Consider the following 25,498-nt stretch of genomic DNA (forward strand, 5'->3'; position numbering starts at 1 on the left):
TACCCCAGTAGCCACATTAGCTGTCGGTATAATCATCGCTAATGTTGGAGCGGGGCAGCAAATGTTATCAAGTCCTGCCCGTCTGCAACATTAACAGACACTGTTAATTTAAGGATAACACAATTATGTAAAAGGCTCCATGTTTCTCTTAAAGCCCCAGACTGAAGCTGAGAAAAGACTGGGAGTTTATCTAACCTACACTATTTAAACTGACCTGAAAATACGGTGCCAAGTTACAGCACGACCTCAGACAACCAAAAAATTTTGTTTTTGGGAGTTTTCCCCCCCCCAACTTTAAAAAATCTTATTATATCTGATGTATGTATAAATTAAAATGTTTTTTGGACAAGTTGAAATAAATTGCAAGCAATGCAATCACTGATGTTAATCTGTATTTTTTTAAAAAGCTGCTAAATATTTTGTCTTTTACCCCCGACTACGACTTAAGTGGACTATTTCTCGTTGTATACTTTCATGTGAGAAAGAAAAACTGTGGAAAATATGTAACTTACTTATTTTTCTCTTTTGTTTTTTACAAAGGAGAAAATGCTATGTTTTGCTTTCATATAAAGATTTTTAACATTTAAACAACTTTTAGTAGTCCAAGAAATGAATCACCGAACTTAAAAATGAGCTTCTAGCAGATTACTAATGAAATCTTTAATTTCAGTTTAAATTTGTTGGCATTATTAGAAAGAAGTGTCAAGTACTTACTTAAATAAATAATATAACCGATTCTGCAGGGACTACAATTAAATGTTCTTTATGCCTAATTATGGACAAAATGGAGCCGATGTGCATAGTCTTATCATTTTATGCCTGCGCTGACTACACATCTCCATTTCTTACAATTCTTTTTATAATTCATGCTCTAGAGACAAGAAAACCTCTTGTCAGGCTACACACACTCATGTGCCAAGGGCTTTGAAAAGCTACTTAAATCCTCACTAGCCACAATGTCAAAGGGACAAAATATAAAGTGTAGCCTACTTTTCTACAGCCGCAATGGGACTCTGAAAAGGTGAATACAGCCATGTTATTAAAGAGGGTCCTTATAAAGCGGCCTTGGCCACATCTAATTAGAATGTAAATGTAGTGCGGGATGGGGATGGATCACAGAGGATAGACATTGGCATTTAGATTATGCTGAGACTAGATTACTGATGACACTGTGCGTTGGTGAGATAGCCTTTTTGAGAGCGGCTTGGCAACTGACTAATTGTGTTTCACCACTTGCAATGTAGGCCACTGCTGTTATATTGCTGGTAATTCACTAAGCGAAAGAGAGGTAGATTGCTGCATGTGCACAACGCTCACAGTCGTTAACGCTAAAACATACATACCCAAGCACGAATGCACAGGTGAGAATATATGTACTTAAACGCACACACTCCAGCAATCCGGCTCGTCTTGTTGTACTAGATTGAAAGAATGATGTGCTTCTTTGCGTCAAGCTTAGGCTGGAAGCTGCTCAGAATAAATCCTCCCTCAATTCCTCACTGAGGGCATATGCCATGAACAGAAGACCAAACAGAAAACCAAAGACAGAATGGAGACAGCTAGAAAGAGGAGGAGAGGGGGAGAGAAAGAGACAGCGGCGAGAGCGGAGCGGGAAGGAGGGAGGGTGAGTGCAGAGAGAGCAGAATGGAATAAATTGAAGCTGATCTGGTGCTCTGCATTCTGAGGAGGCTGGATTTGCATATCTGTGCAGCGGTGCAGAGGGAGAAATGTGTCGGTGCTGACAGCAAGCTGAATATCTTAAACCTCCGCTGACACCCCTGCAGGCACTCTCTCCTCACGTACTCTGATACACGGTGGAAGGAACACAATCACACACACACACACACACACACACACACACACACACACACACACACACACACACACACACACACACACACTAGATTTAAGGTCAGGAGATGGGAAGCTTTGTGCATTGCTTTGTTCCTGCACAGTGATGTACAGTAGTGCTTGTTGTTTAACAGTCAGTTCAAGTACAAGACTCATCTCTAGGGAAAGGAACCAGTGAGGCAGGCCATTCACTGCTGCCACTCAGAGACATAACTATTCATATATATACCAATATACCAATATATATATATATATATATATATATTATATATATATATATATATATATATATATATATATATATATATATATATGTATATGTATAAATCACTGTCTATTTTCCCTTATATGGTGTAAAGTAAATTGCATTTGTGGGTTGAGCAGCAGAGTTGAGTATGTGGGTTACACCCATGAAAAACTTGCCATTGCCAAACAGTTTATTCCGCTACTGCGTCTTGTTTTGAACTCCGTGTCTTGTCCACACTTTAACCCTGTGATCCAACTGCTGTAGGCAGAATGTGGGCTCATCACTAAATAGTGCTAATCAGGCACCTGATTGTCTGCACCTGGGGTAACAGAGGCTCAACCCACAAATGCACTTTCCTTCACTGTATATATAGACAGAGCTATACTGTATACATATCAGTATATTAAGCATTTTTGGGGGGACATGATGCTTGGCTTTCTTTCCAAGAGTTTGATGACAACAGTGATGTCATTCTCATGCTTGTGCAGTATCTCTAAAATCAGCTTTGTGTAAAATAAAGGGATGAAGAGCTAGCCTTGCACTTAAAGAAAACAAGTTCTTCTAAGCTCATTAAACAATGTTTTTGCAGGACAAGTAATTACCTTTTCTAATTTTCATTACTTTTTCTCAGAGTAGGGTTAGGGTTCAGTCTTAGAGGTTCCATAAATCTGCACCATATGAATCTTGTGTTTCTCTTCTGACTGAGTAGGATTTGACCAATAACAAGGAGCAAATGGACAGAGAGAGCACAAGTACATTATTGATTTTGCTCGGATAATAGATATGTTAATGCATTATACTAAATAATTTAGTAACATGTATACCATTATAGTTTTTTTTTGCAATATGGGCAAATAGGCTGTGCATTAGCTGCTGAGCTTTACACCTAATATCCTAATGTTTTTTATTTTTGTAGTATCACACTATGTGTCTCCGGGGTCCTTTCACAGGATTATATGATATCTGCATAATGCTAGCATGAAGCTCTTTGCAGCACACTTGACGTCTTTCAAATACTTAAAATCCTCAGTGGGTGAGTGGAACAAAAACCTCTGCTTCAAATGTCTGAGACAAGACATTTGACGGGGATGAATTATTTCTTTTGACAGACAATTTCAAAGACCTAACACTTTGCCAGACTATCTTCATGCTGTTTATCAAAAAAAGCCCGGAGGGGATTTAATTTGGCAAGTTGTGCTCTTGCACTGCCATCAACAAGAATCAGGGGAACACATTTTATTTGCCTGACATTGTCTAACAGCCACCATCATTCTCTGATTAATCTTACACCGCTCGAGGATTTATCTATCTGTGTGCTCCATGTGGTGCTGCACGGCTCAAATGGGAGAGAAGAGCACAAGCGGTGCCAGGGTTGGTGCTTCACACTCCCACTGCACATAATTCTTACTACTTTGGACAAAAGCCTGCACCAACTGGTGCATGTGTGTGTTAACGTGTGGGTGAGAGGAGAAGTTCTGACAATAACAACAACAGTTGAGGCTTTAAATGCGACCAACCCTGTTAGTCGCATTTTTCTACAAACGCTTTAGCGTCAAGTTTGAACTCATTTCACGACTGAGCTCGAGCACCCATCTCTAATATCAGGAATCCCTCCAGTCTGGTTAAACCGATCATTCAACTCAAGGTTACAGCTGGGTGTCTACGCAGCTGAAAAATTGCGGATGGACCTGTCACACGTGCTAGAGATAGCGAGAGAAGAATGTGAACGTGAAAAATGGGAGTATGAATATCAAGGTGTAAGTACTTGTGTGTGTGAGACTATGCTGAAGACAGTCTAAAGAAGTGGACAAGCTCCCTGGCATGCCTGAGGCAGAATGACATTGATCCAGCAGATCTCTCTCCATCAGTCTCCCTGACAGAGGCTTGTTCATAAAAATGGAAATTGAGCTATGTTATTTTCACGTGTGCAGGCTGACACTCGGCACGGCGGCAAATCCATCCAAAAATAAATATATCCACACACTGGTGTGCAAAAATAAGGTGTGCAGCTCGGCAAAGAAGTGTGCACATATTCTGTGCAAGACTCATTAATATCGTGGCCCCAACGTCTCCCAACAGTCAGGGGAAATGTGTGGTATTATTTGAACATATGGTAAATACACAAACATTTCCTCCACCACTGTTTCCCTCTGCAATTCATGCAAAGGAACACTTCAAACATATGGAGAGCAAATAAACTGAGAGGCAGCTGAGAGAGGGAGCACACAGGGTTGAAGGAAGTAAGAGCCCTTTGCTGATTAACAGATTGCTGTCACATGTATGATGATTATACTTAAAGGGTCTAACATTTCAGTAGCGCACGGGTGGCTGCAGAGGTGGGCGGGGTCGATAATTATGGCAAATATGCCACAACATGAAATTAGCTCTGTTATTTGCATCATTTGTTAGTTTAGCAATGTTCCGTGTCACATGCTAATTACCCACAAGCACTGCAGACATGCGACAAACGCTCAGTGAACAGACACCAGGCGTGCCGACACCGTTTCATCATTATTTCAAAAGCTGCGGCAGGCACGGGTTACACGCTCATGTTTATTTTATCGCAAAGTTACAGCAAATAACGATCTGTACAGAAATCCCGAGTGTGAATGCATTTATCACCTAGCTCGCGTTTTACTGTCTCATCAACGTGGACAAACTGAGGATCATCTCTAAAAATAGACGGATACTTAATCAATTTAGCTCCCCCTCTGTTTGTCTCCTTCAGCAACGAAGCAGGCTTAACTGTAGGGTAGCAGATGCTATTGATTTTTTTTTTTTTTAAGAGTGGGGTGGGGAGGCACATGGAGATAAAGCTAATGATGGAAAAGCAACGACTTGATGCTTTTACAGGGAGTGGTGTTAATGGGGGGGGCCTCAGTTCCGCTGGACACGGTGTAACCTTCAGAAAGGAAGCGTCATTGAGACGGGACTTCGGGCAGCATCAGCAGAGCAAGCATTTTTATAATTGCTGCTGAATATTCCAGGCTTTATTGTGCCTGAGTCGAGCATGATGGGCACACTAATATTTACTTCACAGTGCTAATAAGATGCACTGTTGTCTCTGTTTACTTTGATGTGTAAATATTGATGTAGTTAGTGGCAAAGGAAGGGGAGTACAAGAGATTAGCTCGAATTCAGACGGGCTGCCTGTGCTTTACTTCAGATTTTTTTGGTTTTTTTGTCTTTTGAAATCTAATATCTAATATCTAGTGTGACAACATATATATATATATATATATATATATATATCAGAGATTAGTTGCCATTTGATATGTATTTTACCCAGCTAAATAGTGTCAGGCACCAAAGTTTGAAGCAATTTGTTTCACTACAGCAAATATGCAAAAGGATAGACTTGTTATTTGGAATGAAAGCTCAACATTTAAACAGTGGGAAGCCACACTTGGATCAAAGCAGTGCAATACAGCCACAAATGTGTTTTGGGTAAAGGGTGTGTCTCCAGCCATAAAAATGTCACATTTGTGATTTAGTTCAGTCACTTTTAATGCCCGTGTGGTCACAGAATTTTAATGTCTATAAATACAATTTAGGTTCATGTCCGTCACAAAATAATTACTGCTTACATTTAAGAATGAAGAGTCTTTATTAAAACTGAACGACAGATTTGACTTACGTTAATGCTTTCATGAATAAAGCACTTCGATGGTGGATGAATCAACTACAGGCAGCGTCAGACCTTTTCCATGGCACCTTTATTTAGTTCAGTTCCCAGCAGGACCACAGCTGCTTCATCCACTGGGTTGTGCATCATAACTGAAGTGGAAACTAAATTAAAGGCCAGTGCATGTTTATTGCATGCTGGTGAATGATCGCAGACACTTCTATTGCTCTACAGTGGGATATGCGTACGCAGGCGAGTACACAAAAAAAGGAAGGCAACAAGTTGGAGGAGGTCTAAATAAGAGCTTTAAATGGGACACAGAAGATACAGTAAACATACAGCACGTGAAATGAGCATCCAGTGGGCTTTTTCTAGTGGTTTGTTGAGCTGCCAAGCCTTTGCAGTCACAGATTTTGGGACATCCCAAGACCTTTCTACTTCAGCAAATAATAAATTCTCTTTTTGCGAACCCCCAGAAGCTCGAGGACTTGGAAACCATGAACTGGCCTCAAATCTTAGATATGAATCACCAGAGTTTAACTTAGTTTGTTCTACAGTATCATAAAATATTTGCTACCCTAAAAATGCATTCTGAAAAGAAAAAACAGGGCATGGTCTAATTGTCCCTCATCCATTGCACCTCAGCATTAAGGGTTTTTTGCAGTGATTTATTACAGAAGCATTTGGCACAAGCACTTACAAACATTAGAGTGCCGTGCTTTTTTTCTCTTGTTATTTTTATGTCTACAGCACACTGTAACAAACCTGCTCTGTTATGAACAATATGGCTATATATCACTGCGCTTCCCCTTGCAGTGTTTTTCTTTTTTGTACCTCAAATGCAGGTTTTGTGTCTAATATATAGAGTGTTGTGGAGCTCACTAGGAAAGAGAAAAAAGGAGTAATCAGCGGGGCTTTAGCCTACAGGTCTGCATGTAAAGTGGGTCAACTGTGCTCCTGGAGAGCTTAACAAGCTGCTAGAGGAATAAGGCAGTGCACTCGATAATTAGCAGGAAGAAGCAGCAGCGTGTTTGAGGGAATCGGGTGCAGATGAGAGAACGAGTGGGTGTAAGGCTGGACTAGCAAGTGACAAATCTAAAAATCAGACTATTTCAATCATGCGTTTCTATTTTTCTCCTATGAGATTCCCCTAGTTTTACAGCTCAGCCACTATTTTTGAATCACTTTGTGTGCTAATATTCTAGTTCACATGCCCTCACTGAACTTCGTACATTTTATCAGTGTATAATAAAATGCTGTCTTATTTCAGCCTTCTGTGATCATTTCGTTCAGTGTCATCTGTCAAAACTGTTAAGCTGTGTGAACTCACACATATACGTTTAAGTTTTCAGAGAACTCTTGCCCTTCTATTTTGGCTGCTTTGTGAGTCTGACACTGTTTCGCATTTGCTTTAACGTAACTAAACCATAAAATAAAAAGGAAAAGATTTCACAGTAGCAAGGCGATGCAAAGCTGATTTTGACCTTTGAGGAAGCAGCTCTGTTTGATGTGAGTGCAGACAGCAGAGGAGGAAATGGTTTCAGAAGCAGTCTTTGTCACATATGCTCTGGCAGTTATTCTTTTATTTCCTACACTGAAGCATACTTCAGTGAATTTTTTTTTTTAATGATCTGTGCTTACAGTTAGGACCTACTTTTAGTAAAATACACAAAATACAAAACCTAATTAAGACCAGCCTTTCTAATCAGAGCGTCAGGTTTTGAATTTTGCTGTTGGTGTCAAAGTGAATCCACAAAAATGACAAAACAAACATCAGTAAGGGACAGTTGGTGCACATCACCATGACAGGAAAACACCAACCATCAGGGGTAAAAACACAAAACACACGAGGTCCTGAAATAGCCACTCCAGACTGGCTCTATCATGTTTCTTTTTTAGATAAATTACTCATTTCAGTTGTACGAAAAGGTCAAAGTTATCGGTTTCAGGTGTGCGGCAGCTTTAGTTGACTAATGTTTCGATATGGCTGGTAGTTAGCTAGGCGTCGGTACTGCCCCTCTCTACCATGTTCAATGTTTGCAGTGTTGTTTTCTTATGGAGCATTTTTAATTACATTTTCTGACAGATAATAGGGTTCATTTTGTTCTTAACTGCACCAACAGCCATTTAAAAAAGATCTATGGTCTAGCTTTAGTAAGTAAAATTCTAGTATTTTATTTGTATGTTGTTTTGCGATTATCTGTGCGGTGTATCTAAAGAGTGTATGAATGCAACTTGCTAACTAAGCTTGGCATCACTGCTTAGAGCTGAAAAACTACTCCAGATATGTCCATATATACAGAAAAGACGACAAGACATAAAGATGTAGTTTAGCAACATTATATTGACCGATATTTTTCAGTAGCAAACCTGATGGTGTTGGGTCAAATCCATTCCCAGCCATCAGTAATCGGGCTATTTCCACAGCTGAAGGAGGAAGATGCAGTCGTAACACCACTATAAGCAGGGGAGCTCAGCTGGAGTTGGTGTGTATGTCTTTTGTGTGTCTGTGAGAGTGTATAGATGTGTCCTTTCCTAAAAGCTCAGGTGCTCTCAGGCGAAGTGTGAAGAGGGTTTTTTGAGGCAGAGAGAGAAAGAGAGAGATAAAGACTTAAAAGCTCATACAGTGAAAAGCTGCAGAGCCAGTTGAAGCGAGAGGAAAAAGTCCCTCCCTTCCCCACTCCTGTAAGCTTAAGAGACCTCACTGCCTCTGTTTCTACTGGAAGCTGACTCAAATCTCACATCATACATCTTTCCGTATTTGCCTCCGCTATCATCAAGCAATATGCATTTTATTGGAGTTTTCCAAACCACAAACTCGCCTTAACCATCCACGCGTTTAGGTGTTCTTGGTCTCACAGCACAATAAATGAAATATTTTTCATTTCTGGACTGACATTTGATTAAATCACCCGATATGGAAGCATGGAAGATTATTTAGAGGTTAATAAAAGCTTAGTCACGTATTTGCTGGATCTTTCATTATGTTGGAAACATCTTTCTGCAGACTAGAACACGTTCACATATTCCATCTTTTATTTCCTTTCGACTCATTTTTTTACACCATTGCAAGCAGCAATTTTTCAACTAGCATGATACTCATACACATCAATATCACAAAAAAAGAAAAAAAGAAGACACATTAAATGATAAATACCTACTATTAGGGCTCCACAAATGCTCAAAGGGAATCTGTTATGTTTTTTCTCTAATATATTATATCACAGTGTTAGATCTTCATATTAAATGTAGCCACAATTTCAGGTGACTAAGCTTGATATTTTATTGAATGTCTTTATTGAAAAAGTGTCAGGTGAAAATGTGAAAACCATTTGAAATGGGTCACCTGTACTTATGGGCCATCAGTTCCAGTAGATTCAGCTGCCTATTACGCTGTCTGTGACTTTAGTTTCAGTTTATTCATAGTTTCCAGTCCTAGGTGTCAGAAAAAAGATTTAAAAACCACTGTATACTCTATATTATCCATCAAATGACAGGCCAGCAGATTAAGTGACAAGCTAGGGAACATAGTGGAGGCAGCCATTTCAAAAACAGAGAGTACCCCTGGGAGACCGGAGCATTTCCACATGAATGGCAAAGTGCTTTGATAACTGCTGGATGTGTATAAGCAACAGTTTGCTGACTCTAATTTTGACTGAATAAATGAAGTGAAAAACCACCATCGTAGGTTTAATGACAAACTAACAGCATAGAAGAGAAACTCACATTACTCCACAGACACACCACAGGCAATGAAAGCACCCCCGGAGTCGTGCACGACGCATACAGAAACAAAACTGACGTCGATCAAGCTGTGCGAGTCCGAGGAGGCTTGAAGGCAAATATAATCAAATACAAGCAGAATCAATAATCTTTTTACTCTGTTATTCTTCAGAAAAAGGGGTAAGATTAATCCTCCTTTCAAGCGCAGTCCGCAGACCATAATCCACTGGCTGCTACAATAATGTAAATGTACCATCGTACCCTCACTACCACCTTCTCCCTTCTTTCCTCTCTAGTTCTAGCTTATTCAGTACAGACATCCAGTTCATTACACTTTTGTTTTTAAGCCCTAGACAACAATCAAAGAAAGAACAAAAAAACTGAAATAAGACAATTTGGTCAGATCAACAAAAATGATATAATACTGGTTTTGCCAAAAGTGAGATTGTTGACATTTTTTAACATTTAAACTGACATTAACAAGTCTAACAGATAAACTAAACACCACACTGATGTAAAACACACACACGCAGCAGCTGGGTGCAATAAAGTAGTGCTGCACAATGAATCGATTGAAATCTTGATCACAATTTCAGCTTTCCACAGTAAAACGAACGTGATCGAGTGATGTTCAAAATGCGTGCTCCACCAAAAGACCGCAAAGCGAAAGCAAACCAAGCGCTTCATAAATCAGTGCCCGAACGCGTGCCTGCATGCTCCATAGCTGTTCCCTGCAGCGTGCAACTCCAAGTTTCCTGGACTAGTCTGTACGAGTAACGCTACGTTAAAAACAGATTTATGCAACAAAATTAAAAAGCAATAAACATCTTTTTGTTACCAAAGTCAACAATCGTGACAAATAATTCTCAATCTGATTCTGATCCCAATACTGATTAAAATAATTGTGAGGTTCATTAGGGCCATAATCAGGGAGCCCAACAAAAAAAGTCTTGAAAGATTATGAGAGTATTTCAATGCGATACTTAAGAAATAGTCCCTCGACTTTTCCCTCGACAGTTAGTGTTTATGTTATTCGCCAACAGCAAATAATATATATCACAGTGTATAGCTCCTGTGGAAGAAGTTATGTTCCCAGGGAAATGGTATGCCTCTATTATCCCTTATATTGGGATTCTTTATTCATGAAATCATGAAGTTCACATGCTTTGTGTGTGCTCAATATGGAGTAAAAGGAGATGCGTGCACTCACACTGAGAGGAAAAGGAGAACCTAGCGTTACTGTAAATAACAGCTACGGTCTAAAAACTCACAGTGGGCTGAAATGAGACGAGTGGATATAAATCCAGTGAATAATGTGAATACATTAGCTTATTTTTAATTCATTTTTGTCATGTTATAATTTATAATCTTATAAATAAATACCAGTTCAGTAAAATTGTGTTCTTGGATGTATTTATTTTACCTTATAAAGTCATGAAAATGATGTCTAAGTAAAGTCTGATATTGCTTTCCACATAAAGGATGACTTCCAGGCACAGTGAGGACTACAGCTTATTCATTTAAAACAGGTATCAGAGCTACAGTCAGTATGAGCAAATGTATCTGTATTAGATCAGAAGTGGAAAAAGCTGGATCAGTGCATCCCGATCTCAAATATGGCTCATTTGAAATGCACAACCACAGTTTGGCAGAACCATCTTTTACAGTCTTATGTAGTGCTTCACTGATTCATTGAGGGCTTTCCAGTGATTTATCTCTGTAACCAGCTATTTGTAACTTTAGTACTTTGGTTTGGGAGAGTACAATGTTTCTCTATCTATCTATCTGTGATTTGAAACACACACACACACACAAAAGAAGTATCCCCTGTAGATTGCCATTGTTAGATTTTTCGTGTCTGGCCAGAGAGAGCACACACAGCCAGCTCAGTAGAGTGAGCCACTTACAGTTGCTCAATAATCCATTTACTTGCATTTGCTGCTGCCATGACTGTAATTTCAATCACACAGACACGAGGCAGATAAGTGGGGAGCTCGCTACTGAAAGCTGCCTGGTGGTGACATGGGTTGAAATTGACCAGTGGTTCCTTGCTTGCTCGTCTGGTACGCCACAATGATGGGAACAGAAAGGCGTAAAATTTAGGTTAGAGCCTGGACTTCATTCATTCACAGTAATGGATGGATGGGAATACAAAGCTGCTAAACTTGCCAATGGAGCGATTCTTTACCTTACTTATTCCAGCAGACACCAAGGATACTGTAGAGGTTTCTTCTCATTATAAACAGGCATACTTTTATCTCCCTGAATAAACTATCAACCAATTTTAAGACTGAGTAATCGTTCCCATTATTAATAATGTAGATTATGGATGTATGCTGGATTTTTCATTAAGCCATTATTTCCTATGTTGCATAAACAAAACGTTGGTACTGCACTTCCACACCTCGTTACAACATTGTGATAACTCAAGAGGTTGTAGATTTGGTGACCACTCTCATATCATGCGATGAGATCTAGTAAAAATTTACATGATGACACCATGTATGCAATAATATATTGCCAAGAGAATATTGCCTGTGTGCCATAGTGAGCCATAACACCACTTCACCGTGTTTCCAGGCAGCTTCTTTTCCCCACAAACCATTTCTTGCTGCCTCGCCTCATTAGCATTGCAAATAGCACCTAAAGCAAGAACAGCGATGGCAGCAGCAGCAGCAGAGGAAATGGGACAGAATTAACAAATTATGTAAGAAGTGCGGAAAGGAATGAAGGAACAGAGTGTAGCAACAAGAAGGTGGGTGACAACGAGGAGGAGGTGGGAAGAGCTTCTTACAAATCTGATTACACCTTAGACTTGACAGTCTGAGATGACATCCACTTTCGCTGGTGCCATACCTCAATCTTGCTGAGATTAGACACATTTCTGTACACTGCCTTTCTGCCTGACAATAAAAGAAAGATGCACCAGCGCTCACAGTCAGATTACGTAACAAACGATTTTTACAGAGTGGAGGATTTAGTCTGATGTTCTCTAATATTTACAGACAATTTAGAACTTCTTTCACAAGTACATAATGATTTAAACACATTTTCAAAGTCACATTATTGATTTACGATCGAGAAAAGAACAATATTTTATGCTACGGTGCCAGAGAACATCGCCTGAGAGCAGGAGCCTATTTCTCTGGGAGAAAAGACTCAAAGACTTGAAAGCTTTATTCCTTTAAGATGCTCATGTTTAGCTGCCATATGAAAACGCCTGAAAATGAATTCTAGCAGCTATTAGGGGTTAATACAACTGTACAAGCAACACACAAGAGGAATCAATAGATGTGGGAGTTGAATACATTAAGCAGACAAAACAAAAGCGACAATAAAAGACAACAACAAGATAAAAAGGTAAGTTGGAATGCAGCCTATAACCTGTTTATTGACACTTCCTCTGCTGTCAGACAAAAACAAAAAACCCACTTTGGTTTTTATGTTATACACCTACTTTATGTGGACTTTTCATCGTCGTTGACTGAGAGTCTCCGCTGTTATTTAAGGTTGTACTATTTTCTCTACTTACCACTGAGTGCCTGTTTCGCTGTGTGTACTCCTCGAAACACACAGCGCAGAACAAACAGAGCAGAGAGTAGAAAAGTAAAGATATCTCTAACTGTCAGAAGTACAATATCAAGGTCAGAGGTAACCAGAGCCAGTGCTGGTTTTCTATTTGGAGATACACACTTGCACCACACTACTACTAAAAGTTTTGAACCACCCCTCATTTCTGGTCTTGAGCAATAGTTCTTCAACCGTTCTGAAGATATTTTGTGGACACTGTCTGCTTTCTCACATATTTTTTTAAGTCGTTGTACGTGACCATTTTGAGAAGAAAGTCTTTGTTAAGCAACTTAACACCCACCTACGAATCATTCAGGCATAAAACAGTCACCTAACTCAAAGGAAGAACCACTGTTGTGGTGCATCTTTAGTCACTTTGTTGCTTGCAGATTGTCACAAAAACATGTAATTTGTTCCCATTTCTTTAGCTGAATCTAAAAAAAAGATCATGCAGTTTGACAGACACAAAATAGTATTTTTGCACCACCAAGTTGATTCCTAAAGCGCTATTAGCTAAAACAAAAAAACTAAACAAAAAAGAAGCTGCAGGCCTAAAAACTACCTATACTAGATTAGTATCTAAAGGTTATGTCCTTAAAAAAATGAAAAAAAAATTGACACAGGACCTGAGAGATACATCTAACCCTTCAGTTCTATCTACTGTTGAAACGGGGAGAAAAAGCTCAGGTATGTCCCCCCAAAAAATACAAGAACTTGAATGAAAATCAATGCTAATATATCCTTTGAGTAGTGAATCCAGAGGTCATATTTCTGCCAGGCAAGTAAAAGTATACCTCGGTAGAAAAACACACATTGGAACATTATTAGTCATGGATTGGCCTCCCCAATAACACAACATTATTAAAACAGAATAAAAAGGCAGACAACATCCAAAGAAGAGCTTTGAATGCCCTTCAAGAAGCCTGGTAAACTAATCCTGAAGACAACTTAAAGAAATGACAAGAAAACTGAAGAAGAGTTCGAGCTGTGTTGAAGAAAAACGATCCTACCAAATACTGACTTTGAAGTTTGTTCGAACTGTACAAACTCTGTCTTTGTCTTAAATATTATATTTCCACATACTATTTCCTATTTTTTGGTAAAATATATGGGTCAAGGCTTTTGCATACTACTGTGGATATATAAATATTGTATTTTAAACACTATGAGCTGCAATCCTAAAGAGGCTATACTGCACAGGAAAAATACTGGCTGTGCTGAAGTGAGCTCATGTACTAGTGGGTAATGCACTCTGAGAAATGCTGTAATGAAACGGTATTGAAAACGAGGCCAGAAGGAAGAAAAGGACAGGCCCTGATGTAAGTGTCACTACTCATCATCTGGTGAAGTCAAGGTCAGGACCCTCTGTGGTCCCATGGTATTTCTGTTTAGCTTTTAAAGAAATGGCCAGAGAGAAAGATTGGTGCACTAAGATTGCTAGCTCCAGCTGATTGCCCTTTATTTCACTGACCTTGCTCAGAAAGCTCTCTTTTAACAGAGAGCTAAAACATTTCACAATAAAACCATTTTCAATAACTATGGCTGCTGAATGTTGGCGTTTCCTGAAATCTCTGCCTTCCTTTGCTCAGTCACTAGAAATAATGCCAACGGAAAAAAACCCCCCAGCTTCATCAAAGATCTGACGGCAAAGAAAAACAGTAACAATGGTTTTAAATGTCAGCAAATATTTCCGTCTCTGCACTTATTATAATTGCTTGTGACATGTAATGAGGCAGGGTTCTCTCTGAATCAGTCTGCCAATTATGTGGCGTGAAAGCTGGTCTGGTTTGTGTGGTGTGTCTAACAAAATGTGGAGGCCCCTCTCGCAATGGGGGCAGGCTCGACTTGGATGCTTCTGCACCGTGGCCGCAACTGCTCAGCACTCAGTGGGGGTAACACAAGGAGCCCTATAGTGCGGTAATGCAATATTCATGGTGGGGTGTGAGCAGAGCAGTTAAACACAGCAGAGTTGTGAGAAGACCTTGCAGCCCTCTATCAGGGAGCAGCTGCAGCTCGGGCTTGTTCCCCTCTCCAAAGCCGATCCTCACGCTCAAGTATTGTGTCTTTCTTTCTCTGCCCTCCCCTGTTCCCTCTCTGCTGCCTCTCACTCAACCATTAATTTTTAATCACAACTTAAATGGCTGCCTTGGCTGTGGCTGTGGGGGCAGCGAGTCAAGGGTTCTTGCCTCTGGTTACAAAGTAGGAAATAAATTTGAAGAGATCAAGCTAAACATACATGGAGGGTGAGGACTGACTAGGGAGAAATGTAGAAGGAGGAAAAATATCAACTTGCTGCTGCCATTACAGCTTAATTAGAATTTCAACTCTTTCATCTTAGACTTTGCATTGCGACTGCTACAGGAAATTGAGATGAAATTAAGATAGAGAATTGGATTTTTTTTCCCTTTTTTGAAGGATTTTTGGAGGCCACGAGACAGAATGAGAGGATGAAGTGAGCGGATTTAGATAATATAAGACAGATATTTAGATTTACCAAATAGCAGACACATGCTGATACCAGAGCTTAAAACAATGAATCGATTAACAAAAAATAATAATAAGCAACAACTGCATTACTCCAGCTAGTAAATTACAAATTTGCTTCTTCTCTTTGCAATATGCAATTTTAGACTGTGTGTTTTGGGGTTACGCAGTTTAAGCAAGCTCAAAATATCAATTAGGACGTGAGGAAATTCTAAGTGTTGTTTCATAGACACAACAAATTAGTTAGGTGTGACGATAATCAGAAAATAAATGCTCTCAGAAGCAGCAAAATGCCGAGAGTGTAAAAATACCGCTCACAGCAGGAGTATATAAAGAGCTGAAGCACTTCTCCGTGAAGGACGAGGTTGTGTCGATGTTGTCATGAGGTGGCAGCACTCAGGTTTTCCCCTGCATTATTTATTTTCCGTACTGGGGTGGTCTGACCCACTCTTATAATGAGAGCTAGAGTCACGGTCTGTTTGGAGTCCCGGGGCAACGGCGTGCAACCGTGTCCCTGGATCACTGCTCAACCACACAGGCCTCTACACAGCCACTGTTTGCTCAGACTTCACTTGGACTGTAAAAGTCAAGCCTTGTTGACACATCTGTGCCGTCTCTCCCCGAGGCTAATGGCTATTACATCTGTCTGCTTCTTTTCAGAGCGAGAGGAAAACTACAAGAATCAAATGCTTTTTTGAAAACAGGCAAAGTGAAAACACTGACAGATGATGGAAAGCTGACAGCCGCCTCTGAGGGGAATTACCGCTGCTGATATTTTCTCGCAAGCGCAGTCAGATGATCACATTAGTTAAGATGTGCTTTGAAAGAAATGTTGATGGCTCTGTAGCAGCCGAGTGTCAGTGTTTACACTAATACCACTGTGCTTTTCACAAGTCTGTCTTTACATTAACAGGTAACGCAATATTTCTCTCAAGGGCGCCTAACATAAACATAACAATATAATAACATCTGGCTACAAAGCGCTGCAGGGAGACCCAGGATATTAAGAAACGCTGCTGTAAGACTATTATATAAACATTTAATAAGACATACAGTTTACTCTTAAAAAGTACATTCCTTTTTTTGATTCATGCATTTACTTGACAATATAAAAAGCTCTTAACAAAAATTGATTTCTTAAGTCAGATTTTCATACATAGCAAACCTCCAGAATTTGGCATAAGTCAAAGTTGGTTTGCACGTTCTCCCTGCGTCTGGGTGGGTTCTCTTCTGGTTCTCCAGCTTCCTCCCACAGTCTAAAAACATGCCTGTTAGGTTAACTGATGACTCTAAATTGGCTGGAGTTGTGGGCGTGGGCGTGGGTGTGAATGGCTGTTTTTCTCTCTGTGTTAGCCCTATCATAGACTGTTGACCTGTCCAGGGTGTACCCCACCTTTTACCCTTGATAGCTGGGATAGGATCCAGCCTCCCTGCAAACCTGAACTGGAACAAGCAATTAAGAAAATGGGTAGATTATATGCTATATGTGCACTTAGACCTACACTTATACGTGAATTAAAGTGCTTAGATTTTTTTTAATTACACAAAAATGAAGTATCCCTGTAATTCCATTACTTCAGACAGGCACAAGTAACCTAACTAACATCTTAAAGTGAATACGCAATTACAGCTATTTAAATGGGATCATTATTCATGCATAGAGCCTTATTAGGAGTGATTACTGACTCTTGACAAGCATCGGCAAGACAGCTTGAAAATGACTTCAGAGATCTTTCCTTTCTTCATTTAGCAGATTGACAGTTAATCCTGCTACCCAATCGGCTGATAGTGTTACAGCTTTGCTATTCTGACATGAAGGGGAAATAAAACACACAGTCAGCATTTGAACTGCGAACATAATGGGACCGGCACAGTACAGATCAGTATCATAGAGCATGCATAATATTCTAGCTAACATCCATAATTTTCTACTGCATACCAGGAAGTTCCCTGACACACCACATTTGGATGCTATAATATTAATGAAAAAGTAGATAATTAATAAAAAAGCAGTCTGAAAATATACTTTTATGTGGGGGTTATTTTAAAAAATGGCTCAAGTTATTAAATATATATTGAGTTTCATCACCTCAAAAAGGGAAGTTTAATAAGGCAGAATTTTAAATGTTTTCAGGCTACTTCATTGATGAGATTATGACGTGTTTATACACCACTCTGCAATCATTAGGTAATCAGTAGTTATTATTAATCTCAGGCTCTTTTCCAAAGTGCGTCTTTTATCCCGTCTTCAGCCCCTCACCCCCAGCCAGTCGCAGCAGATGGCTGCCCCTCCCTGAGCTGGTTCTACCGGAGGTTCCTTTAAGTGAAGGGAGTTTTTCCTTCCTACTGTCGCCAAGTGCTTGCTTAAAGGGGAGTGTTGAGTTTTATATGTATTATTGTAGGGTCTTTACCTTACAATATAAAGCGCCTTGAGGCAACTAGTGTTGTGATTTGGTGCTATATATATATATATAAAATAATTGAACTAAAATTGATTTGACTCTGCCTTTACAGTGCCCCAATCAAACAAGCTTAATTTGACCACATTCTGCACAACTGAATGTTCACTGTTGATGCTGTTATTGTGAAGCAAGGTCAACATTGGCAAACAACTGAATATACTCATTAATTCTTCATGATTTATGATACATTACTAACTGGCTAAGATAAAATGGATCAGCTCTAATTTTAGACAGCGTTAGTACAGTTTCTGTTATGTTCAAACTAATTTCTTCCAAGTTTTCTTTGACCGAAATCGCAACATCTAAATTATTCAAAAACGTAAAAACACATAGCTGGGTAGGTAAACACTCACCAACACTTTTAACAACAGCTTATTGGCCATGTCTAGTTTAACATCCTCACCTCGATCAGCTACTCGAACTGTGCAAATAATCCACTTATTGATCTTCAGTTCCTTAACTGACAAATAAACAAAATCAGGGCCGCAGCCCAACTGCAGTCTTGCTAACTAGCAGACCGCTCGTAATTACTTAAACACAAACACAGAGGCAAATGTGCACGCACACACCTGCTCATGCACGCACGCACACACGCACACACACACACACACACACACACACACACACACACACACAGACAGGAGTAATCGCTCACTAATCAAGGACATTGATTACATCACAAAACACATCTATCTGCACTCAACCCCCCATCCCCCGCCGTGCTGACACCGATTGATTACTTTGGCAGGCTTAGGACACGGACAAAGCCAAAGAGGGAGAAGAGATGGAGAAAACATAAAAAGCAAAAGGAAATGTGGGAATGAAAACACAAAACTGAGGCCACACAACATAACGGTGGAGCTTAAATGGAGAAGAGGGCCAGATGTTTTAAACCGGTCTTTTGAATTATACATTTCACAATAAGTAATCTGTACTAGAGTGTTATATATTTACAATGCAGCTAGAAAAAGGTGCTATTAATGTATAGTGTGTTCACCAAGTAATATAAATGCTGCACACGAATGGAGACACAGAAGAAAGTGTGTTGAGTTTGCTGCTTTGTTAAGTCGATGAGTAGCTGAGTGCTTGAAACCCTGGATCCGGGTAGACTGCGCATAAATGATTAGCTGTGTTCTCTGTAAGCCTCAGGTAAGATTGAAACCAACTGTGTGATGAGCCAAGCAGCCATGTGAAAAAAAAATAGTTCTTTTTCCGCTCTCGCCTGGAAAAAAGTAAAGACTATTTGTAGCATTAAAATAATTTGGTTACAAAACCTCTAATTGGGAACTGAGTGTAAGGTACAAGTATTACTCTCCTGCCTGCCACGTACCTGATGAGAAAACTAATTTTTTAAGTGTCACCCTCTCAGATACCATCAGAACTTGATCCAGCGATAATCTAAAGCTACTCGATGCATGTCGATGAAGAACACAGTGCAGTATATTCAAATGCCTTTATCACACAGACAGGGATACAAGCTGTTCAAACCAGTGCCACATATGGTGTGTTCACACATTCACTGCAAGGATTAAAATAACAGTAGCATTATGAATTAAAAAAAACAGCCATATGAATTGTACAGAAAGGATGCTGCACACACAGCGACGTGACACTAAAGAAAGCAGTAGCACGTCAAATGCTGATTGATATGTATTTTGTAACAACGTCCGATAAAGGCAACAATTTCTTTACGCTGCCTTTTCACCCTTTAGTGAAATATAAAGCCAGAAGGTTTCATTACCAAGGGCAGCTGATAAAACCTCTGAGCTCAACTGCAATCAAATGCTACAAAGCTCCCAGGCAAAGTGTGTCCTGCCGGGGCTACACAATATTTAAAAGTGTTTTTTAAAAAATACGCTCTTAATTAATTTTCCAAACCAAGATCTAGCTTCTACTTCAAAGCTTCTTTTCCCTTACTCAACTCAGCGAAGGGAAACAAACATAGCAAAAAGACATATTCAACATATCATGTCTCAAAATGTAAAGACATCCTTTCAATATCCTGTCAGCACCAAGACGAATCGCTTGCTCTTTTCACTGGGGCTGGGCAATTCATCAAATAACTCCATTAATCAACATTATGACTTTCTAACCGACCTAATTTTACTCATGTCGATATATTCAATAAATTAAATCTTTCACGCAGGCAGTCAGCCAATCTGTAACTACTGTAGCTGCCTTATTGTGCCCAGTTAGTGTATGCTCATAACCTTTGTTAACTGGGGTGTAAAACAAATCTATGTAAGATACTAAGCCAAAATGTAAATAAATAAACACTTAGTTGGGTTCAAAATTTATGTTTTTTGTTTTTTTTATTGCACAGTAAAAACATAAAAATATATACATTAAAATATATTTTGTAGTGAATTATGTAACAGTTACATCACTGTAATATGGATTTTAGGTCAGATCTCCCATCGCTATCATTGTAGTCTGTTAGACTTTTGTAATATCACAATGTGCATGACAAGCATAACAACCAATCCCTTAAAGCTCATAAAGTTAATCGGTGGCAAAAGATGCTCACTAAATGTTAAACTCTGCGCAGACCTGCATGTCAAACATAGTTGGAGGACTAGTGAGTTTAGATGAGCAAAGAAAAATAATCCTTTCCCAACACAAGTCAAAAAAAGAAGCCCATGCTTGTGCTAACACATTCCTCTGTGTGTAAAGTCTTGAGTAAGTATAGTATGGAAGCGACTGATCGCAGAGCTTTCTGCCAGTGTTCATTTACTGAAACATTTTAAAACAAAGCAAAAACACATTGTTATTCATTCATTTTTTTACAGTTCCTAATTTAGCATGCAGGAGTGTTGTTACTGAATCTGTAACGACAAGCAGATCTAGTATGGCAAAGTTTATTGCTTGGGGCTCTCTCTGGCTCCCATGTCTGTGTGCTCTGGTCTCTACTCAGCGGCTCAGCTCCCTCCTCTCTCTTCTCCTCTCCTCTCCCCATTAACCGGCTGACAGATCAGTAATAAACACAGCCTGTCACCTTCATGGCCTGCCTCTCATTTACTAGAGAACACATGAAACCCCACTTGCTCATTCCCCCTCTCTCTCTCTCCCTCTCTTTTTTTTCCCTTCATCTGCTGGGCTCATTGGAGCTGAAACCCGATTTTTGGCCCCTGCAGCCTCCGAGGCAGCAAATTCTCTTCTGCACCCAGATAGTCCTGAGAAAGGCATGAATATTAAATGGAAAATCCATGAATAAATAACCAAAAAAGGACTTCCGTTGCTCTAACCTCTTTCTGTCTCCCAGCAGTGGATGACAGAAGAAGAAGAACAGCACAGGGGAGAAACAGAGAAGAGAAAAAAAAAGAAAATCACGACTATCTCAAGAGAAAAGATGGACATTTGTTAGGTAATTGGCTCTCTCTGTTTGCAATCCCATGGTGCAGTGATTTCACACTTAAAACAAAAACGGTAATCACAAAGTAACAGTGTAGCTGATGGTTAGTAGAACTAAATTAAGATGCAGTATTTTCTCAGGGTATATTGTTGTGTTATTTCCATATTGAGTGATATAGGCTATACATGTTGCAAGAGCTCAATAATGTATGCACACGGAAAATTATAATCACACTGAAAGAAGAGCAGGAAGTGTGATGTTGAATGTTTAGCAAATAAATAACAAGAAATGTGTATTTTTGATGTATAGTCCCCGGGCTTGTGGCTGTTACACAGAACATGTAAATATGGATTTCTTTGCTTTAAGCAATTCCCTCAAGAGTACTTAATAGGTTCTGCATTTTCTACAGAGCAACCTGGAGACAAATCATACGATAAACATGCAATGGAGCTACTACAAAACAAAGTACTGTGTGTGTGTGTGTGTTACTGGGATATTATGTGTTTCTGTGGTATAGTGTTACATACACTGTTAATTGAAGTACCATCTCTAATACAATTCACTTAACTGAATATCAGGAGTAAAATAGTAGTTAAACTTATAATCTCAACAACAACACTGGTGCAGCTGAGCTGTATTAACTTACTGAGAATGGAAACTCCTCTGCATAAAAAACCCAACTGATTATAGGCAGAGTAAACTGAGAAGCCTCAACTATGTTGTGTTTTCTTCTAAAATAAAAGGTAACACAGGAGAGAAAAGGAATAAACAATGAGCTGTGTTTTTGGCAGGGGTAAACTGATGGACTTATCATTATCCGAGCAGTGTTTTATTGTTTACTAACAGAACGTGTGTTCAAGTAATTTAATTTTCCCCGCTGACAAAGAAATACCAAGTTAGACCGTTCCAAGAGTGATTCATGTAAGCTTATCTGAAACCACGAGTTACTCAAGACATCCAATATGATCTAGTGCTACAGCCAATCTCGGGAAACTGGTGGCTGGAGACCGCGTCGCAAATAAAATTCTGTAAGGAAATGGCCTTACAAGCTCACTGCCTTTGAAATGGTTGCTTCAAAAATAGTTTGCAATAATAATGAGAATAGCAGGTTAGCTTGTCTGCAAAGAGACACATTATGGACAAGCTGCACTGATTACAGCGTGTTAGCAATCTGTCTGAAAGTGACTGGAGTTGGTCTGAACTGGACTGCAACTGTCTAGAGACATATGATCGAAAGCAGTCACCCAGATGTTTGCTTATTGTCTTGGTGCTTGTTGCAACTACTTGTCAACTAATTGGAAAAAATTCAATGCAATCACTGGAAAACCACTGATTTTTCCTTATGAGAAGGTTGCTTTAAAAAAAAAAAAAAAAAAAAATCTAGTATGGCAAAGCATAACTAACAGTGGTAATATAATTACTAATAACATCTCTCAGGAGTGCCTGTTTTCATCAGCATTCAACAATTTAAGTTAACATTTCTATCATAGTTTCTATCAATGGTCCACTGGAGAGAAAAATATTACCAAATACTTTGGAGAAATTGCTTTATTGTATAATGTCAGCATAAAAGTAATGCTCTGATATTATGCTTTCCAACTATTTAGAGGGCTTTTAAAAAAGATAGAAGAAAATGTTGGTGACACTTCAGGCTTAAAGAACTTCACTGTCAACCTTGAGGTCCTCGGGGGGGAAAAAAGACTCCAGTTTCCAGTGATTTTCAGATTATATATGTCAGTGAATTACACTACTTGAGATTCCATCATGACCTGGTGTCGAAGCTGAATTTCTCATCTTGGCAATTATACCCTTGACTTCCTTTCTTGTCGTGAGAAACCTCAACAAAAGAGAGCTCTATTGTATCTGCTGGAGAGCCATCAGTGTGACTAATCTGTGTAGCAGAAGATAAGCTTTGTTCACAAAGTACTCAGTGGAGTCATATGTTCACAAGTTACTATATGTTCAGTGGAAACTGAATGAAGAGCTCTTTAAAAGCTGTTAAAGGACTTTGTATTTACATCCCTAATAAAGAACAATTGCATTTTGGTTCTGTACTGTCCAAAACACTGCATGTGGTTACAGAGATTCATTTACATATGTAGCTTATGTGCAAATAAATTATTTCCATCATACAATACTATGCAAAAGTCTGGAACCTTCCCTCACCCCATATATTTTGCCAAAACAATGGGAAAAGGTGTAATCATTGATTGAAACATGTGCAGTATATAAAACAAAAACAAAGTTTATACAATTCCAGCAAACTTAAAAGTCAATATTTGAGTATTTAATTTTAAGTAGTCTTCAGGAATAGTTCTCCAGGCTTCTTGTAGGACATTAAAAGCTCCTCTTTGTATGGCTGCCTTTTGTTCTGCTCTCTGTCAAGAAGATCCGATACTGCTTCAGCAGTGCTCCGGGGAGGCCAATCCAGGACTGAGAGAAAAACAAACAGTGGGAGACTATCAGGTATATTTTTACTGCATTGGCAGTTTGTTTGGGAACACTGTCATGTTGCCAAATTCAATCGTTGCCAATCAGACACTTTTCAGATGGTTCTGTATGGTGGATCATCTGTGTTCATAATTTCTGATGAGGCTTCAATAGATGGATCAACTCAAGAGCCAGATGCATCTCTCAGGTCCCGTGTCAGGTCTTTGCTGGACTTGTTCCATAATTTTTAAGGACATAACTTTTAGATATTGTTCATATGCTGTTAATAGTTTTTACGTTGCCAATTCTTTTGTCCAGTTCGTCTGATTGTTTTAAGGACACCCTGCCGAGACATGTCAAGTGTTCATCCTGTTAGTCCAAAAATACCATTTTAAGCCTATCAAACTGTTTTATCTGTTTTTCATCAGACTCAACTAAAGAAATAGGAGCAAATTATGCGTTTTTGCATCAGTGCCTAAAGATAGAATTTAAAATTGGTTTGTTGCTAGTGGTCTGTTATCTACAGACACAACAGTGAATTGTGCTTTAGTTAGATGCCTATTTCAAGTCTGAATGATTCATAGGTCAGTGTTAAGTGGAAGAACAAAAGATTACTGACTGAAAATGAAGTGAAAGAGCAGCCAATGTCCAAAGAATTACTGTGAAACACCCTCAGAAAGCCTTGAGAACTACTGCTCTAGGCCAATACAATATAAATAACATATATTTTGCTTCTCGGAACCAAAGTACAAAGGAATGAAGGGTGGCTAAATACTTTTGCACAGTACTGTATAGTACGCTGAATAAAAGTCCAAGAATCCCAGTAGAACAAATACACACTGTAGCACAATCAGCCAGCAGTTCTTTGAAGCAAGCAAATTAATGCAAGATGGAAACAAGGCATTCGCTGCCTGGAGCTAATGAATGAAATCTGTACACTGATCCTCAACTGTTGCACTTCTAAATCATTGCTCAAGTCAGATGAATATAGGAATGCTTGTACATTTTTTTCTCTTATTTGAGAACTCTTAGACAAAGGCTTAAAGCCATGTGATTCACTCATGGAGCGTTACACTGGGAATGTACTCCTGCTTTAAAGCAATTGAAATTTACATTTTTGGATGCATCACAATAGGAAGGTCAACCCTGAATCTCATTACTTTGTTCTGCAAAAACTCAAGTAGCAGCTTCAGGCAGTCCAGTCAATATGTCTGACAATATAAGACGTAATGGAGAGTTTAAGATAATAAAGGGCACAAACTACCTGTGCATGAAAACAACCAGACTAATAGTTCAGATCTCCAGCAGGCTACAGCAGCTACAATTCTTAAATCAGTCTTGTTTGGTGGCTATTTGTGATGAATCCAACTGGCTTGAGGTTCAGTGGCAAGACCGCAGATTTCATGCATGGATCCCTGAGTGCTACGACATAATAAACTGTTCAGTGGTATTTGTTCTATTTCTTTTTATAATGCTCAAATACAGCCAGCTGTTATGACCCAGTGAACATTATGATTGCTTTTCACATCCTTTACTTTGTTTACATCTGGGTTATTTTATGCAAGTGTTTTAGACAAGCCCCTGTCAGTTAATATTAGAGTTATCAAGCAGTGTATGGTTAAATGTCTTAAGTAGAGCGGCATATGGTCTGTGTTTTACTCTTCCAGCACTGTGTACGTAGCCACTTCATACAGAGGATGTCAGGCTTAGAAAAACAGGGGAGAGAAGGCTATCTACATGAGGTATAGGAGAAG

The 25,498-nt window shown here is 39.2% G+C and overlaps 1 protein-coding gene across 3 annotated transcripts in view; it reads right to left on the bottom strand.

Moving 5' to 3' along the window:
• Positions 1 to 25,498, bottom strand: part of trip4 (thyroid hormone receptor interactor 4) — a 79,070-nt gene that overhangs the window by 18,378 nt on the left and 35,194 nt on the right. The window contains exon 13 of one of the 3 annotated variants that reach the window (XM_019354959.2): positions 22,858 to 23,747. The exons of the other annotated variants lie outside the window; for them this stretch is intronic. Within the exon in view, the coding sequence (XP_019210504.1) occupies positions 23,608 to 23,747 (140 nt within the window). The 3' untranslated portion in view covers positions 22,858 to 23,607. Of the gene's footprint in view, positions 1 to 22,857; positions 23,748 to 25,498 lie in introns of those variants that run through there. 3 annotated transcript variants of the gene reach the window in all.

The sequence above is a fragment of the Oreochromis niloticus genome, linkage group LG1 (assembly GCF_001858045.2).
Source record: "Oreochromis niloticus isolate F11D_XX linkage group LG1, O_niloticus_UMD_NMBU, whole genome shotgun sequence".
NCBI classification, from domain to species: domain Eukaryota; kingdom Metazoa; phylum Chordata; class Actinopteri; order Cichliformes; family Cichlidae; genus Oreochromis; species Oreochromis niloticus.